At 39.9% G+C, this 19,528-nt stretch overlaps 2 protein-coding genes and 1 long non-coding RNA gene across 4 annotated transcripts in view; 2 read left to right on the top strand and 1 right to left on the bottom strand.

Moving 5' to 3' along the window:
- Positions 1–2,851: 2,851 nt before the first annotated feature.
- Positions 2,852–19,528, top strand: part of Mitf (transcription factor Mitf) — a 108,194-nt gene continuing 91,517 nt past the window's right edge. The window contains exon 1 of one of the 2 annotated variants that reach the window (XM_022832185.2): positions 2,852–2,950. Coding sequence is in view for 1 of the 2 variants with exons in the window: in XM_022832180.2 (XP_022687915.1) it covers positions 13,756–13,763 (8 nt within the window). In the remaining variant the exon portion in view is untranslated. Of the gene's footprint in view, positions 2,951–13,100; positions 13,764–19,528 lie in introns of those variants that run through there. The other variant, XM_022832180.2, reaches the window with a different exon arrangement.
- On the top strand, positions 3,757–16,136 carry LOC147753572 (uncharacterized). The gene is made up of 3 exons (XR_015310768.1): positions 3,757–4,046; positions 5,307–5,380; positions 15,823–16,136. It is a non-coding gene; the product is annotated as an uncharacterized LOC147753572 (long non-coding RNA).
- On the bottom strand, positions 15,771–18,072 carry LOC111259864 (transmembrane emp24 domain-containing protein 5). The gene has a single exon (XM_022832186.2). The coding sequence runs from the start codon at positions 18,055–18,057 to the stop codon at positions 17,134–17,136; it is 924 nt and encodes a 307-aa protein (XP_022687921.1). The 5' UTR covers positions 18,058–18,072; the 3' UTR covers positions 15,771–17,133.

The following is a 19,528-nucleotide window of genomic DNA, read 5'->3' as shown; positions in this document are numbered from 1 at the left end:
AGAGAGAGAGAGAGAGAGAGCGTGGCGATTAGGACGAAGTCCCGACTATTGAACTTGACTACACAGCTTAAATGGTTTACTCATCGGCAGAGAAGCTAAACAGACTCAACAGGTGTCGGAATCGCTTTTAGGATAGTCTATGCATGTGAAACTCTGATTGTTTACTCACTTTTGAGGTTTTATGGGGAGACGTTGCGATTTTGATTGAAAGTTGATCAGCGACAAGTTTTTCATGGTCAAAATAGTAGATTTATTCAGTTTATCGTTGCAGAATTCATGGATTCAAATTACATAAAGCAAAAAAATGAGTAGGCTTTACCCTCTAAAGTAGAGGTTGTTGAAACGGTGCATCCCGCAAGTTATCGTGAAAATCAATCAAAAAGATAATTCACAGTTAACGAATAAGAGATCTCCTTATTTATAAGACGTTCATGAATATTCGGTGCTTGAAGTGCCTTCGACAGATTGACTAAAGTAACATCAGATGCATTTATTAAATTATATAATTCGTTTTGGTTCTACTGATGCTCAGATTATGGATTCTATGACAAATCGTCTATAAAGCACAATCTTAAGTAAAAAAATCGTGTTAGTAGCATTGCATAATCACTTCTTAAGTTCTTATAATGTAACAAGCTTTTGGGTAAAACGATATGCGTCAAAGTACAAATAGCGATGATTATGGCCCTGACAGGGTAAGTTTTGAATCTATTGTATTTTTATATAGATATTTAGCGATATAAAGTTATTGATCATGCTTGTCGTTGTAAGTCTTCAAAGAAATATAGTTAATCATTCAGACTCGAAATCTGAGTTTTTCAATTCAAGGTGATAGAACGATGTTCTTTTCTATTACTATGTTACAGGGTAAACGTTTTCAAATGTTTTGTCTATCTTCTATCTATAACAAAAGAGTTTGCTCTACCGAACTATTGTACAAGTATTGTACAAGTCTCAATAACTACGACGTAAGTAAATAACACTCACACTTGACAGTTTATTTATGACATGTGTACATGTAAGTACTTTCATTGAATAAATTGCTATATCTGGCGCTAGCAATCTGTACATTGCAACTAGGCAACTTGATTTCAACACATGAAATAAACGAGAAAATATGTTACAGCATTTAACTTACTTAACATCCAGGGTCCCCAACCCTTCCAAGAGGTCTTTTTATAGCCTGCATATCCCGTGTACTCCTGTCTATCAAAGCTGTTACGATATAAAAGAGGCTGCTCTGTGAGGTCGAGCGACAGATCTTTTATGGGTCGTTTTCAAATTACTAAATTAGTACTGTCCTTGGAGTCCAGCGGCATAAAGTTTAATCTCTTTATTTCTTCCAGATACAGTCATCTGAGAACATCGCAATGTTGTTTTCATTTATATCCATAACTTTACTCCCAGTCCTTATCCTCGTCAAAGCAGCACCTTGAGTGAAGCATACAACAGCCGAAGTTTCGAACACTGAAGTCAACGCCTTCATCACAAAAGTAGCACACGGAAATGTTGAGATTTTGACTAAAGTGCACGGACTCCTGAACAAATGACGAAAGAAGCACCAGTACAAAGAGTGTGATGAGAACGGCTAAACAGGCGTGGACGCGTCTTTTGAAGGCCATCGTTTTAACTCACAGAACCCACCAAGACGTACTAACTATGGCAAGTTTTGTATGTACTACCGCCTTTAAAAGGTACCTTTTGTGGACAGCGTCTAGCTGCAGCCTGATGCGTCGTATCTATTCCAGCAGTTGTCACTGACTTTATCTTGAAGATTGTCTATACACCGAGCTGTACGTATGATGAACTCTACTTAATATCCTTGTTAGTGAGTGTTTATCGAAGTTTTCGAATTACGGTCAGAATAATGACCTTTTCTTTAATTTCAGCATTCCAACTGCGCTGATACGAAATCATTGCTAACAACGTCTTTTTGGCTACCAGCACGTCTTAGAGGAAGTGCTTCGTAAATATTTCCAATGGTGGCTAGCCATCAATAAAGCAGTCTGCCGTTTGTAGCTGATTCGCATCTTCTTCGGTTACCTGCGATCGCTTCGAAGGATGTCGTATGACTAATAGAGTCCTCGCGCGTAATACCACTTCACGGAAGGAAGCCTATAGTTACCTTCGGGGGGGGGCTGCCCCGAGTGCCCCGACGTCTGGCGGTGCTGCTGTCTTAAACGGCTATTATGTAATAGCAGTCGAAGTTGCGGGAAGGGTCCCTTCCGATGTGTGCGTTTTCTTCTTACCAGGAAGTCAATAGAATCGCGCCAAATCATGTTATTATCCGTATGGCGATAATATATTTTGTGAAATGATTGCACTGCCAATGATGCGTGTTATAAGAAACTGACACTCTCACTATGTTGCCAAACATCTAATCCTATGCAGCTATGCATTATAGAAGTATATTAATATATACGCTCTCAGTAAACACACTTAGCTTCACCCAATCTTCTTTCTGTTAACCGTCAATATAATGTGGTTCTAGCGGCCTATGAATAGAGCCTTGTATTTTTCACCCATACGCAACGATAATACGACGTCCGTTTGCAGTGTGTATTTTGCCAACATGCAATCGCACATATTTTTTTATATGATATTTATAGTTAATTTGATTATATTTGTGAACTCATTCTAAGTAAAACCCTTTAACTGAATATTAATTTAATCGTCATTCAAAAAAATACACTGAATCTTCAGTTTATCAGTAACAGAAGCATAACTTTTGGGATTGGTGCGGGTCTGGTTTAAGAACTAGTGTGGATTTTTTTTATAGAACAATAGATTGACGACATTGTAAAGTGTATGTATTAAGTGCTATACTTGAGGTGACCTTAATAGACCAGATTCGAAAACAAATAGCCTCGTGTTTCGCCATCTTAGACGATTTAGGCTCAACGATTGACTCCTATACTATGCGTTCAGTGGCGGCGGTCAGCTGATAAAGGTAATTACACAATTATCAAACATATTCTATTAACAAGAGAACTTTAGGGTTAACCGATGAGTCTTAATGATGGTAGCTTTATTGAATTGGTCAGGAGAAAGATCAACTTTCTGTGATCAGCTTTTTAGATAGGGCTTTACGTACTGCATAACAGTTTTATTTAGAATAGAAATAAGCACATTCGTTTGACGTTACGAATAAATTCTTACAGTATAAGCGCCTATGTTTGTGCATGTATGGGTACTGGTAATGAGTGAAGGCAATATTCAAAAGAAAAAAAAAAAGGTTGAAAAGTAGCAGATAATTAGAGTGAGTACAGGTCGGCAACGCTTCGCCCCGTTGTTGATTGTGCTAGATCTCCCGTTGATTATCACGATTTTTTGGCAGCAGAAAAGCTCTATCCTTGTAGTTCATTGTTTTGCCTGCGCGCATTGGAGTGTCGTCACGCTGTTGAATGGTTCGTTAAATTATTTGTAGGTGTCATTTATTTTATCTAGTCAATAATAGAGTGTCCATCTGATGACGCCACGTTCACGCGCACTTGTGCACGTGTGTTTGTCAGGAAGATCACATCACGTATAAAAACAAACGGAATAATGGCATCAGCCAGATCTGGAGAAAAGCTTCAAATGAGAACTGCGTTTTATCTCTAAATCAATATAATCACGAAAGGTTTTGCTGCAACCTCAACTTCGATTTTTGTGGTGAGAGTTCACATTGACAAACATCTATATAAGTGCTTAACCAAATAAGCGTATCCTCCTTCCGCTCATGTGGGCGACCGGAAGGTGTCCTTTAAGTTTTGGCTGCGCCTACAGTGTGTATGAAAAGTGTTGAAAATGGTGTAGATTCCTCTCTGATATTCTCCTGAGAAATATGGTTATATTAGTCTTTTCTCGTATCCAACCATCAGCCTGGTAGCTATGTTTATAGGTGCAATGATATTAACTGAAAGTTCTCTCGTCCACCGATATAGCAACAACCCGTGCGAGGGTTTAAACAATCTGTGATTCCGTAGTATTCTACTAATCACTGCTAACCTCACGCAATTAGCATGTCGTTCTGCGAGTTCTTAGATGTTTCCTTCATCATGCAAGTGAGTGATGATGACTATATATAATAGTAAGAATCACGTCGTGGAAGTAAAACACCATACATCATGTGTTCGACCAAGGTAGATTTAGGAAGGAACGGCTCAGATGATTGGCCATCACGGTTCGAATAATAGACGAGTGTAGCCTCGGAATCAAATTCAGGTGCTTTTCATGCAGGACAAATGTCTTAACCATGAGGAGCCTCTTGACATGTCTAATGCTGGGTCTGAAGTAGTGTTTAACTAAAATGGTACTGAACAAAGGACTCAAAACATTAATAGCATACTTTTCAAACAGCGTTAGCAAAAAAGGAATCTGGCTTTAACTCTTAAACTAAGCATGTTTATTTTCTGAGTCAGTATCTTTAAAATTGCTCCTACTATGTTTCTTTCTGTATTCTCCACCAAATTAATTCCATCGATCCTCAAGTGCATGTTCGATAAGGAAAAAATAGCTTTCTTAAAACAGAAATAGAATAACACTTATTTTGCAGTTAAAGTCAATTTGTTATAAAATCCTCATGCTATAGGTCTGGCACATTCCCGGCATTCATGGGCTTCTTTTTCTAGAAGCTAATAACCTCGTTAAGGCCTAGAAAAATCAACATTGAATGAAACGGTTTATGTTTAGAATAAGGATTATTTTTGATTTTATAGAAGTAATTGGTGACGCCGCACTGCAATCTCAATGAAACTGGCTCTTATAAACAGATCCGGCAGGTTTCGAAATGAAATAACTTTTCAACTTAGTTAATAATAATAATACTAATCTTTTAATATATATGCCTTAGAAGTAATTTCCTTTATTATTTATGTACTTGTCCAAGCTTCTCGACAGTCATATATATATCATCGCGTTTCCATATGTAATTTTCCTATCTGAGGCTCTTCGAACTAAATGGATAGTGCAATGTGCTAGCCTTCCAGTTGCTCTTTTTAGGGCGTGGGAAGTTCTGTCACCACAGAAATTCAGATCGCGAGAATAGGTGGATTGAAGCCAATGCTAAATACCCTTTACTCAATCCAGGAAGTAATGGAAGCGTGGCGACGAGATCTGACATTGTCGTTAAGTAATGGATTTCGTGCTTTCAATTGCCGTGCTAACGGTCTATGAGTCTCTGAAGGAATAATGGGCTGCATTCATTATTTTATTTTCGGCTAGTATCTCATAGTAGCAGACGTCTCTGGTGCCCATTGCATATACTACCATCAGCTGACGCCCGAACCTGTTTTAAATTGCAATGGAATTTGATTTTCCTCCAGGGCGACGTCATTCTCCGATCTAGTTCCTCTCTGGCTAACAGTCATGCATTGTCTACAGCAACTCTATGCCCTAGGTGAGCTTTTTATCGATATAAATTCCACTGTTTGCACGCGAAATATATTACATGCATTTTTGATTGACTTGGAATCAATTGCTCAGTTTCCGAATTTTCAGCATTTGGCTTATGTGTAACACGTTGCACGCATGAAATACCAGTTCTGGTTTACACAGGCCTTAGATTTCAAGCTCTGCTTATTCGGTTGCGGTTGCTTAATCGGTTTTTCGAGTCCCCATCTCTGGTCATCTTCTCGCTGGTGTTCAATATTCAAGCCTCCGTTCCCGAAAATTTTGCACCATTCACCTACTGTGCTTTTGCTTGAGGCCGCCTTGTCTAAGGTCTTCACCAATCTGCGATGAGTTTACGCAATGAGAAATGAAGCCTTAACCACTGCACCTCAATTTTCGAAACTAAAGAATGTTTCTTTTCTTCTGAACTCGTTTCTCCTGGAGTAGACTGAACCGATTTCCACTCACAAGTTTCTAGAAAACTGGAGTGTTTACCAGCTGAATTTCGTCTGCTAGCGTTGTAACTTAAGAGCGTAGTTCAAAAGCTATCCAACTCCAAAATCTGCCGAATTCGCTTGTAACAGCCTATATATATATATATATATATATATATATATATATATATATATGATCAATAAAACTTAATGCTGGAAATTGGACTTGAAGGCTTGCTTCATAAACAGTCGTTTACCTGCATTTTGTAGAATATAAACTTCGTGCATGTAAACGGCGGCAGGGCGAAACTACCGCGACAGCAATTACCACAATTTTGCTTGTCACACAAAAGTGTCGGCAAGTGAGAGTTGTGGGTACAATATTGACATAACGATCCCATCAAAGGTCGTATGAGGCGTTAAAAAACCATTCGAAACACATGTTGACCGATAGAAGCGCTCATACATTCTTCGCTTTCTATCCGATAGTTTTTTTTACCAATTTTTTCCTGCCAAGTCAATATTGATACAAGATGGTGACATTAATAGTTGTAACCTATGCTGTGCTGTGGACTTGACCCGGCTTTTCAATGGTATATTTTGAGTATTTTTCTGCAGGCTCTGCTGAAAAATCCGCTGTGCCCTTCGTTGCCATTTGAATTATAATTTGTAATTTTATGCATAACAGTCTGTCAGCAAAATCAATTCAACGTCGCAAGTCCATTGTTGGTAACAGATGCAAGACGGGCAACAAAACTTGTATTTGCAAATGGCAATTCATAACATTTCCTGGTAACCGTGTCATGCACCCAAAAGCAGGCTTTGAAGTCCGTCCACTCATTTCAAAAAACCTCTTCAATTATCTCTCTTTTCCGCTTTTATTTGATCTGTTCGATTTTATATATTATTTGAAGTAATATGAATAGCAGCCACAGAGGTGGCTCCAACGTCAACAGTATTATTAGAGACCATGTCCATATGTAAGTCCCGCTCCATCTAACTTAGCTACATAGATAAAGTGTACTTTAACATCGCCATGTTTTTTTTTTGATACAATTGCATTGAACTAAAGAAATCCGATGCTTTTTTTATGACCAGCGTTCTGGACTCTTACATTGTCGCTGTCGGTGTTACCGTTGTTATTGTTCTTGTTGTTATGGTCCTCATCCGCTCACAGCATGAGTTAATAACGATGATTGGTTGAATGGGCAAAAAAATAAATTTACGCATGAGCCCGGAAGGGCGGTGGTCAATGCCGTGTCATTGCCATCGCCGCTGTCGGTGGTAGGCAGAAGCTGCCGATTACTGGGCGGGTCAGCGGACGGTCTTTTTCATTTTGCCATACTTGCCGTATGTAACTACTCACCGTGAGGGATCCGTGTATTCCCTATGGCAACAGCAAATTCTACATGAAACAGCGATACAGCATTTACGGCAGTGTCTATAGATGAACGAGTCGAACAAGCGACAGGTGCAAGGAAGCAGCTCTGCATATACGCATTCTAAAGACTACGCGACAAGTCAAGCATCGGCGGCCAGCCTTGTCCATTACGCAACCCTCGACCTCGAGATTCCGTAGTTGAATTACTTTTCCTGCAATAATGAAGTAGCAAGAGCAGCAGCTTCAACTGAATGAAGATCTCTTGACTTGTGGGAGTGTGTGTATATCTCGTTTTTTAATGCTAACTTTTGCGTCGCAGCGCGTTCAGGCAGGTAATAGTCAGACGTATATCAATGTGCGCATATGCGATGTTTTAGTATTAAAGTTGGAGGTAGAGAGATTGTCTATCGTTAGAAACGCAACAATGTCAGACTACCAGGTCTAGCTGTTCTAAAAAAAACGTAATGATCATGCGAACGGATAATAGGGGAAACAATGTGAGCGTGTCGATTAAAAACACCTATATTAGCGGACAGATTTGCTAGATAAATAACGGATAGCCGCTTTTAAAGCAAGCATATCCTAAAATGGGATTCGAACACAAATCAAAGGATTAAGCGAATAAAATCGAAATTCATTTATTCCTAATGAGGACCAAATACAATTGTCAGGTAGTATCAGTCGCTTATTAATATGCTGGCTAAAACACAGGACTAAATCATTTTTAAAGAGGGATTTAATTATTAACTAGTAACATAATAGTAGTGTGCTAGAAGAATAATCCTAAAGTTGTTTTACTGAGTGTGATAAAATTTAATAAGGCTGTCAGAGATTATGTACGCTTCAGGTCGGAGTAGCAACGCTGACATGCCGAAATACTTTTATCCGCCCGTTCGAACGTCGTTCGGTTCAAGTCCCATGGTTAAGACGTTTGCGAAATTTTACGACTACTATGATGCGAAGCGGACTGCGAAGATAAAGGCGATTCCGTAATGAATTGCCAATGAAATAGTGACGAATACTCTCGTTGGCCGATGGGCCAAGATCAGATCATGCCAGTCGTAAAATTTCGTTTCGTGCGAGAGAAGCCAGAAAAAAGCGTTTCACGTCCTAGAGACGGCGTTATCAAAATTATGCACGTAAAAAAATACGGATTCAAGAAGTTCCAGCTGAACGTAATAGCCAAAAATATTAACTAAATGGCTGGTGGTATAGAAGAAGTGGTAGAGACAAGCTATTTGTACGGGGCAACAACTCACAGAGGTAAACTGTTGCGGTCGTGTTGCGTCTGTTACACAGGCCCTGAGCGACGCGGATAACCTGTTCACAAGCTTACCAGTATTTGTTCCACAGGTTAATTAAGACCAAAAAAATTGCCTACGTTGTATGCGAACCCCAATAGGAATTCTAGTAGAGCAGATCTCTATTACAGACATACATACGTATGTTTATTTGTTCTGTCTAGCTGGCACGCGAACATACAACAAACAGTTCTGTACGATAGTGAAAATTTATCTATTTTAAGCGTTTAACAGGAAGTAGCTAGCATGCCGATCTTGAGAGAGCGTATGGAAAGTATCATCACTGTAAGGTATCTAAAAAAGGGAAAATCGATCTTCAATGTCATAGTTTGCGGGCAGCGTTTCTAAGATCTTGAAAGTGAACAATCACAATACAGTTCAAGCGATCGATCTAGCTACACCTGCGGAATCGGTACTTGAGAAACACGATGAGTACATGCTGGTTGAGATTGCCCGGCAGGTGTACAGACAAACAGCGGTTACGCTTGATACATATTGCGAAGGCATAAGCGATGAACGCAAGACGCCTTTTGTGATATCGTAGATCGTTTTAGCATTCTGCTTTTAAACGGCCTCTCATAATGACCACTCATTCACTTTAATACATACAAGTACATTAATCATTTCGCTCTTGCTGGATCAGATATATACGAAATCAGGCGTCAGAAGATATCAAACTGTCACTCCCTTCGGCTATTGGAACTTCACGTATTTTGAACGTGGACTGCTAGGTGTCGTATGACGTTTTCAAACCCTGCAGACACTGCTTCTCGGTAGCATAAAATATAGCTAACAATAAGCTAAAATTGGGTATCCTGACGCACTGGTCGCCAGGTATCCCACCACTTCATCCCGTGCGTCACAATCGCGGAGTCATTACATAAACTGTGGTAGCCCCGCTGATTGACACGATAAGCTTGCTCTCGGCTACCCGGCTGCATTCGTTTTCTATGGATGGTGTATGTTTTTTAGATTACCGAAATTGTGTCAGGGCTTAAGTTGTGTGATCAGACCCGAATAGACATTTCGGTTAATCAGAAAGCTGTATTGCCTCTATACAGAGTAAGGCGCCTAATTAGGACACGGTTTATCGCGGCCGATACCTTTCCTGGTACCAGACGAAAGCCAGTTCTTTCTATAGCAAGACAATAAATTCGCCGTGGTGAACAGCTATATATCACTTAAACAGAGATTAGCTGTTAGAAAATTTATACACGCCGCATGAACTCTGTTTCGTTGGTGAGCTGAATGAATCCTCATTAAGACTTAATTAAGATAAATGTACTTTTCCAATCACCCCACATCAACAGGGTATTGCATTGCAGATGATTGTGCGGCTGCAAGAGAAGCAGAAGCGAATGAAAAAGTTACGAAGGAGCAAGATGAGTTCGTACCTTAAAGTTAATCGCTGCTGTTCAGTTTTAATGATTCTTGTATTTCAATCAGGGCGTGCGTGAAGAAATTCCCTGTAAACGAGCGTGCAGCATTATGGATTGTTTACGAAGACCTCAGGTACACTTCATGTGTCGTAGCCAGCTAGACAAATACTGAGGACAATAGAACCAAAAGGATTTTATGTAATTGCTACTTCATTTGCTCAAAAATGAGGCAGGTGGTCGTCTTGGATTTTGGTCCATAGCGAGCTCTTTTTGTCCTTGATACAAATATGACATATTTGACACAATTGTGACTTCACATGCTTCTACTGTCATTTTGACGGGGTTTGAAGTACGCTATTCAATACTTGTAACGCGATGCCACCGTATTTTTTCCAGGCCAGCGCGTCACTAAAGACATTTATCTGCATGCTCTACAAACTGCTGTACAAGCGCAGGTAACTGAAGTGTCTGAAATTTAATTATACAGCTTCTAATAGCGTGCATAACGACTCTATTAGTTCTGGGTTGAAAACATAGCGATGTTCTGAGATCCGTAGATGTGGCAGCTGAACAACCCCAGATTTTAATCCGTTGGATTACTATGCATGGGCATTCTTAGCAAGCGTCTAACAAACATTGGCATAACAATATCGAGTCACTCCCTTGTGTCTCTATCGAAAAGACACTCGCATATTTGTAAAGCGAATATTTGCAATGAGTCCAAGAGCGGCATAGAACCTAAACTAAGGTTTTAATCACAGTAAGTTCTAGTTGTATCGAATGTGTAAACATGATCGTCAGAAATGACAGTGCTCCCACTTGCTGAAAATTGCCTTAAAATATCTATTTTTATTTAGATATAGCCTTAAAAAAAAAGGTATAAGGACAACTCCTAATTTAGGTACCGTACCCTAAATTTGTTCAATGTAGGCAAGACGCTGCTGTTCTCTTGCCGTACAATGGACCAGTCAATACACACATAGGACTAGAGTCATCGGTTTATTATAGTGGGTTCACAAACTGCTGGTGTTTATCCTTAGGTAAGACCAAGAATACGTATAGCAGACAGCGTTTAATGAATCACAGTCTATAAAAAGTTCCTCGGTCAACCTCTTGAATCTATGCAAAGTTACTATCTAATCGTTTGAGTTGTTAGTATCTGAAGATATTTCTTATATCGGGCTATAAGAAGCCGATATTATACGTAGGCTCGTGAAAAACTAATTAATTTAACTTAGTAGCGCCGTTCGGCGCAACGCTTATAAAAACTATAGTACGTGTAGGAAAGTGGTACGCTTATCAGTCAATTGGCTTCATTTTGAGACTTGTACTGCCAGCATAATTTTTCAACTGTTCTCTGGGACAGTTGTGTTTTTTTTTTACTAGTTGGCATTGTAATTGTTTCTTCAACAGATTCATGTGTGTTAGGGCCTTTCTCTAGTTATTAATCGACGAATGGATTATTATAATAGTTAAAATATTATTAGATAACTATTCGTCTGTATCGTTATTTCTCAGTCGACCATTGTTGTGCTTGTTGCTGTCATTGCAAAAGATAACAACCTCAAGTCTCATATTGTATCTGACAGACAACTGAAGGTGTTAGTGTTACCGCATAGGCACGAACTCCTGCAAATTTCGAGAGAGGACGTCCGTCAAACACCTTTGATCGCGCTGTTGCTACTGCCGACGGTGGTGGTGCCATTGCTCTAGCCGACGTAGCTCATATTGCAGTCGATTGTCATTTCGCCGTCCTATTTTCCTGAACGAGCGCGTCGATACGCAGCGACGTTGTTCTCTAAGAGATCGATCGACTGCTACGAAGAAAAGAACGATGGGGAAACGTACCAACAGGCGTATACGCATATGAAACGATAATACCTTACCTGCGAGCTAGATCGAAAAAAAAGCGAGATAGTTCGCAAGTTCGCGCCAAAAGGCGGACGTCATAGAAAGACGGGAACAACGAATAGATAACGAAGAAAGAAAGAGTCTTTCAGAGCACGCAATGGAATAAAGCGGCGAAAGTTGGTCCCCCAGTTAGTCCGGCTTATTGGCGGACCAACGGACAGCGAAGCAGGCAGAGGATCCATGCTGACAGCCCTGCAGACCGTGCTGCCGCTATGATCGCGACTGAACAGGTGAAAGAGATCCGCACACACCGAGCAATCAGGCAGATGATCACCGCACTGATAATAATGACATCACAGCCCGGCTACGAGAACTTGACAGACAGACAGGCAGGCAGGGGGAGACCACAACAGGCAGGAGGAAGGCTGATTTTGCGCCAAAGAAAACTTACTTTATTTCGGCGTATATTGCCGCCGTTGCTGGTTGTTTCGTGAACGACAGTGCTTTCAGGGATAGAAGTAAAAAGTCAGAAAGAACCAAGAAATGATCCACAGCGGGTCGGGGAAGGTCCTTGTCTCTGCCAGATCGACAGAATATAGATTTTGTTTCTCATCCACTTCAACTCTTTTTCTTCGGCCACTGCATGCGATATTGAAGGAATAATTCGAGATGGTAGTTAGAGATGTCACTTGTACGAGAGTGGTTCGCAGTGAAGAAACAAGATTTAGATTGGTGCCGGTTGTCGGCGGTCGTTATTATAGCGACGTTCGACTAACAGTAATTCGGTGTATGAACAGCAGATGTCTGCCTTTATCTGTTCGCTCTTTCAATTAGTGTACCGCTGCAGCGGCACGTACACTTTCGGTAAAAACTGTATCCACTCTATTATATCATAGCATACAGGGAGTTAAAGGCGAACGCGGAGTCCGTTGAGTTTATCGTCAATTAGAAATGCTTGTAGCTGGCGGTCAAGCACAAGCCACCGTTGCTTGTTTACCATTGTCACTGTACGATGACAGAAGGCGCAGTGGTGCGGGAGGGCCGAGGACGTATCGAACTGTTGTTTGAGCTGTAGATAATGTTACTTCTGTGCGAATACGACGATAGTGGCAATTGCTTTTTGGAATTTCTGATTCAGATTGCAGTTGATTGCGCGCTGGAGCTCGACGCTGCCATTTCTGCGAGAGCGTTCAAAAAAGATGACCCTTTCTCCAAGCGGTGCGCGAAAGACGAATAGCCAGAGAGGCCTCGATCTTGCATTGCGCGACATCACCGAAGAAGAAAGATCAGATTAGACCAGCACGCGAAAAGGCAGAAGGTCGCTGAACAATTGGTTGTTTTTTTTTGTTTATCCATGATCGCCGTCGTCGACGACTATCTTGTGCTGTATAGTATATAAAATACATACCTACAGTGGGACTGTTTTGTATGCGTTCGACAGAGTAATATTGAAGACAAACTTTAACCCATAACAGTTTTTACCTAGTTGGTAGTCGAGCGAGATCGAAGCACGCTGGCGTATTATATTCCTTTTGACCAATAACTATTTAATTACTAATCGTTTTATTAGCGTAACGTTTTGATAGTAATATAACATGGCATTGCTGCAATGCTAGTGCATAGTCAATCACACACTGTGGAACATGTTTCGCGTTTGCTAATCGACTATCCCGCTTCCCATCCTGCGAAGGAAACTTCTGACGAAAACAAAAAGCAACCACTAATAAGAAACAAGTCCAAGCTGCAATATCGTATTCGTATGGAGGAGTCGTTTAGAATTAACTGTTTACTTTGACAGGTGCAAAAGGTGTTCTTGTTGTTTGTTGATAGCTGTTTCTGTGTACGTTTTTGTTACTGCTATTGTAAATAGCACTGTCCATGGTTTCGTCAGTGTCATCACTATATCGATTCAACCGTGACTGTGCTTTGTGCTCATCGTCAATAGATACCACAATTTGATGTGTAACTTGTATTGTCAAACGTAGATTCATTCAGTGTTTTGTGAACGCTGATTCTGAATACTACAAAGCATAGTCATGAAAAGGTAAGTGGAAATCAAACGATAGAAGATAAAGAACGAACGCAAATTCTAAAAAAAAATAGTACATTTTTAAGTACGCTTCAACTCTGTGCGAAGACACACACTTTGGTCGAAGCAAATACAAATACGAAGTGATAAGGCCTTCCGCTGCTAATACTAGTTTATAGCGATCTGCACGTTATCGAGATATATGTTCGATAAAATTCTAAACAGCATTATTCCACTTTGTGCCTGTTGTCGTAAGCACTACGATACACTGCTGGTTGTCGTTTAAGTACAGAGATAGGAATAAATAGATGTATTCATTATTTAATCACGTCTGTCATGCCGATGATATAGATATCATTGGCGAGGCGTAAACCAAAGGCCCCTGGGTTTCTCGGCTAGCGGTTTAAGTCGCCTCAGTCACAGTGTCGACGAGTAACAAACGGACGTAGACAAGCCTAGTGAATAACTATCAAAATTCGATTTCATCACTGCCGTATTGGATCCAAAATGCAGAACCAATTAGGACTATTTTATATAATTCATAGGTGAATCAAGCAGAGCAGAAGTGCCGCCCAGGTCCCCAGTTACGCAGTTTTCACAAAAGGACAGCAAAGAAACAGAAAAAGGGGAAACGTAAACCATGTTTCGAGAGCACATATATGCTCTTCGAACAGTATCTCACGACCTGTTTATGGCTTGGAGTAAACGAGTTGTTGCACCACCTTTAGGTGTATCTGACAAATCCCGTTTAAACAAAGTCAGGCATCGTCGAGCGTCCTTGGGGGCCTTGAAGTACTTGCCTTGTTTCTGTAGAAGGTTCGTAATGCGTTCCACCCGACCTCGGCTCTTTCCCGGTGCGACGAGCATGTTATCTGCGTGACAATTCATTGTCTACATAAAACGCTGAACGGGCTTGGCTGTGGATAATTCGAGGCATTATTGTGCTGTTTACCTGTGGTTATCTTTGCCGCGCTGTTTTTTGCCCTTTCATATCAGCGATCTACTGCTCTACAAGACCATCTGTCCAGACTTTGCCTCGAATTCAACGTACAGCAAGAGAGTGGCTCCTATAGACAGAAAGAGGTATAATTCCGATATACTCATACATCTGCCATCATATTATAATATTTATTGCTGAATAAAGCCGTAATCCAGGGATGTAAGTCGAATCCTTATAACACTGGTTCTCGACCTTTCTGTGGCTGAAGGGACTATGTCCGACTTTTTCTTAGTTTCTTTTATAGTATTGGGTTGATATATTAAATACTGATTTGATATTTTCAATGAACCTAGTAATCTAAAAGGGAGTGCTCACTTGGGCCAAGGTGCTCCTATGTATATTAAGATTAGATACCGGTTGAACACAAGCTAGATTTTCTCTCGCTAACAAGCAGTTAGAACAGTGTTTATCGTATAGGAAAAAAATTAGCAAACCCCTGAGAGATCCGTAACTGGACAGGCTATAATGCAACTAATTATTGACGTTTCTAGAAGTGGTTGTCCTCTATTTATAGACAGACCAAAAATGTTTCACGGTTCTCTAGGACGAAAGAAGTCTACTCAATCCCCGGTGAAAAGGCGTATTGATATATGTAAATATTAATGGGTCGATGCCTATGTGCGTATCCGTACCGCATGTTCTACAAGAATGTTTTCGGATTTTGCGTCAGGCGCTGCTATTGAATGTTGTTTCAGAAGCCGTAACGAAGAAAATCCTTGCGATACTGCCTGAAATTTCTGCAAGCTTGTTTTAATCTGAACATCTTAAAAAGAATAGACTGGAATAATTCTACTCGCTGACCGCACTACAGCCATACTTGTACTTCGAGAAAACCTGTGTTCGGAAAAAGTAGTGCTCGCCCTGGCTATAACGTGCATCTTAAGGCCAAAACTGCCTGAGGAAATGCTATCACAGTGCTTTTAGTCTTTTCGCTGTTCAATCGATGGTTTTATTTGACTTACTTATTTATTCTAGCTAACGTCTTAGAGACATATAAAAAAGACAAGAAGAAGAGGACTCCATATTTTTAAAAACATATTGTTTATTAAAATATAATACTTGTTTTTTTTACAGACCTATTGTTCAAGGATCACCGCCAGTGTCTATTTGTAGCAACCACAAGGACGGCAATTTGTTTTCTTGAAAAAAAAAACTTAAGTTTGACTGAAAAACGAGTGTCCATGTGTTCAAATATCAACATGTTCGCATGATAATTCCAGTCACTTGCCTTTTAGAAACGCTATTTACCAGAATTGCTAATCCCAGACTTATTTAAGCCACCTGAACTACGCAATCCAATACAAGCCACTATTGGGTGGTACTAACAAACGCATAAAAACAAAAATAAGGGTAATAATAATAAAGATGAAACCTCGACTTTGACTATATGTAGTTGCTCAGTCAACTTACTAAAGCGAATGAACTTCGTGATAACCGAAATAATAAGTAGAATTACGTAAGCGCCCTTAGATAGGCGGCATATCTACCTGTAATTATCTATGGGTGTTCGCAGTCAGCGCCAGCCGATGTATTTAATCCTTTTTATCGGTGACAGCTAACCAATAAAAAGGAATTACGCTGACCCTTTGCTATCCTCATAGCACAACCATAGCTTTGGTATTGCCTCTTACAGGTCATTCTCTCAGAGCAAACACACAATAACAAATTAGCAAATCAACAATATTTGTCCTAAAAATTTCTTGTTCGCATAAGTAAAGAAGTTTAAATTTATACACTTACCAGAATGCGGGTAATAATGCTATGATAATACTAATTTCAATAGATCATATGTTTATTACTTTTCGAAAGAGACAGAAAGATTAAGTAGGTGGAAAAAGGTTATATATATATATATATATTACCCGGTGGATACCGTCCTCACGTCCAATATAGATTTACACAACAATATAATATAAACAGATAACCTGTTTTTATACCCATGGGTAACGATTAGGTTTGTTAAGAAATCTCTTCTGACTGGACACGCATGCAAAGACACTTTTGTTCTTAGTTGTATTATTATATTAAGCATGGCGTTTCTCGCTTAATACTCACACAGTAAAAGTTGAAGATAATTGAAAAATTCAGATAACGCTTGAAAAATCATTGAACTAATGACATCGTCGAAAAAATTATGGCATATAAACCTCGTACGTTGAGGTAACACTATAGTCGCATAGAGACTTTTCGGATACTGTACATGTAGCTCTTCGGACATTACACTGAAGTGCCGTTGATACTCCATTATTGCTTACAGGGTATCGTTATATTTTTTAATCGCACATACACGGCCAAATTTCGTCTGCATTGGCTAACTAACGAATCTTCCATATTTTCCGGGTCCGTACCAAAAATTTAGGTACGGAATGTTCAAAAAATCTGGGCTCAGATTCGCTTAAAAAATCGATGCACTGTCGACTTATTATCAAAGAACCCTCGAATAATATATACTTGAATCGAACCGACTATAACAACGACGATGGTTAGTATAAACGAAAGCCAATTAACTTTGGAAAAGTTGTGTTCGACTAAGTTCCGGTGGCGCGCTTCATGAGCCTTTTGCCATTCCTGATAGCGTTCGACCTGGTTGAGCAAATCGTAGAGACGATTAAGTCTAGCCTTCATCTTATCAATGTCACTCGAATTAAAGCCCTGATCAGGGGTCAGGGTAACGCTGCCCAACCCGAAGGGATCATCGTCCTCGACTTCTCGTGAACTATCTCCGTTGTCGACGAACACTTCGAGGTAGACCTGTTTCGCACTGAGTAATGAACGGGTGTTTCCTAAACAGATTTTATAATCACCGTCAACTTTCACCTCAAGTCGATGTACAGAGTCCGGTTTATCCTCCTCCCGAACCATAACAGTTCCATCGGGAGCAGTCAGCGTAAAATCCACACTTAGCGAATTTTCCCCCATCGAGCCGGCATCAAGAACTTGATATTCTATCTCAAGGAGTTGATTTTTTCGGGCGTTCTGGAAGAGGCATTCTTCCTTGCCGGCTGGAATCGATAATGTGAACTCGGCTTCGTCGCTGTAGCGGCATTTTACTGGCCAGAATAGCGCGAAAATCACTACCATAGTACCGGTTGCACTCACGAGCGTTCGACCGTACCAGGGCCGCACCATGTTGGACTGCTCAAAGCGATAGAAGCTGTGCGGCGAAGGGACGAGGGAGATGTTGAGGTGACTGGCTGGCGTTGCTGCTGCTGCTATGAAACGCAGAGTGGAGCTTTTTCGGAGGATAGACAATCTCTGTCTGACACACAAAGGCCGGACGCCTGTGATCTGAACAGATACAATGCACATTGGCTAGGTTACAATAACGCACGTGATGAAGCAGACACGAGAAATATTTAAAGGTGCCATTATTTTGTTTTTCTTTAAAAGTAATTATAACACCACTAGTTTACAATTGGCGTCAAAAAGGCAAATGCATATATACATAATTTACGAAAAAATGCATATGCATATTCATAGTAAAAACAGTTCGTAGTAAAAAGAATTATAAAAGCATCTTTATGTTATTCCCAATTGCCTGTAAAATACTTATGAACGAAAGAGACGAATCACTATTAGAAGTGGCAGTTGTGCACAAACCAAACACTCGCGCGCGCATCGTACTAATCGATCCCCAATGATATAATGGCTAGCTATTGAATTTATAGGGAACAAATATGCAGATATCGTACTGCCAAAGAAAGAAACGGTATTTATCAGCGTACGATAGATCAGAATATATGAAGTGGAATATATAATTATTGAATTTACATAAACAAGCAGCCTGAGTCGAAGCAGTTGGTGATAAAAAAATCGCCAATAAAGCTATTTGTACTAATATATGCAAGGCTTATATTAGGTCCTTGTATATTGATTGACATCTGAAGTAAACATCGGGTTTGCTGAATTCCGTTGTTATATCCTGGCCATGCTATTGCTGCATTATCGCTACGGTACGGTTTGTTAGACGATAATTAGCAGATCATTACAAATTGGGCTTTATCCTGAAAAGTGCTGCGATGTCTAAGGACAATATTGGCTTTTAATATGGCATTATTAATGACTCAGATCTTGCAATTTTAGAAAAATGGAAAAGTGTCTATTATTGTTATTGGTAGTAGTAGTGATATTATCATTATTTATAGTGTAATGAGATACATGGAATGAGCATACTCTAAGGTTTACAGTAAGTCCAGAAATGAAATAGTATTATTCATTTTATAAGATTTTTGTGAACTACTAACCTTGTAAGCCTCGATTTTGTGGCCTTCATGAGGCTTTGAGCAGCATTCTCATCTACACTACTAACTTATTATCTCCGCGTACAAATCAATGGTTGTCAAAAACTGAATTGTATGTTTACTTTGCGGGTCCTCTCCGCTATATTAACTCTTTGAAATCTCTTTGAAATGCAAGATTATCATCCATTACCACAGACACATGCACAGGACATTCTTGCATAATGCAGGTACAACCTAGAGGCCTTTCTAATCAGCCAGAACTACTTGTAAATGATCGGCTTTTGTAGTTACCCTTGTAAAGAATCGTTAGATTTAGTGTCAGAGGCAGTAAATTAAAACTGCTATGATTCGCTAGATTCGAGGACTATTTCCTTCGTTATGTCAAATTAAACTGCGGTTATCATTAAAACATTTTTACTCACATATTTTTTACAAATTGAGCCAATCCTTAAATGGACATTATATAAAAGTCTTAAGTCGCTCATCTGACTACACCGAATTACTAAGCCATATTGCTGGGGAGGCTCAGTGAGTATCAT

Source organism: Varroa jacobsoni, unplaced genomic scaffold (genome assembly GCF_002532875.2).
Source record: "Varroa jacobsoni isolate VJ856 unplaced genomic scaffold, vjacob_1.0 scaffold_375, whole genome shotgun sequence".
Taxonomy (NCBI): domain Eukaryota; kingdom Metazoa; phylum Arthropoda; class Arachnida; order Mesostigmata; family Varroidae; genus Varroa; species Varroa jacobsoni.
Note: the sequence above shows the minus strand (reverse complement) of the source record. Positions and strands in the feature narration are given on the sequence as shown.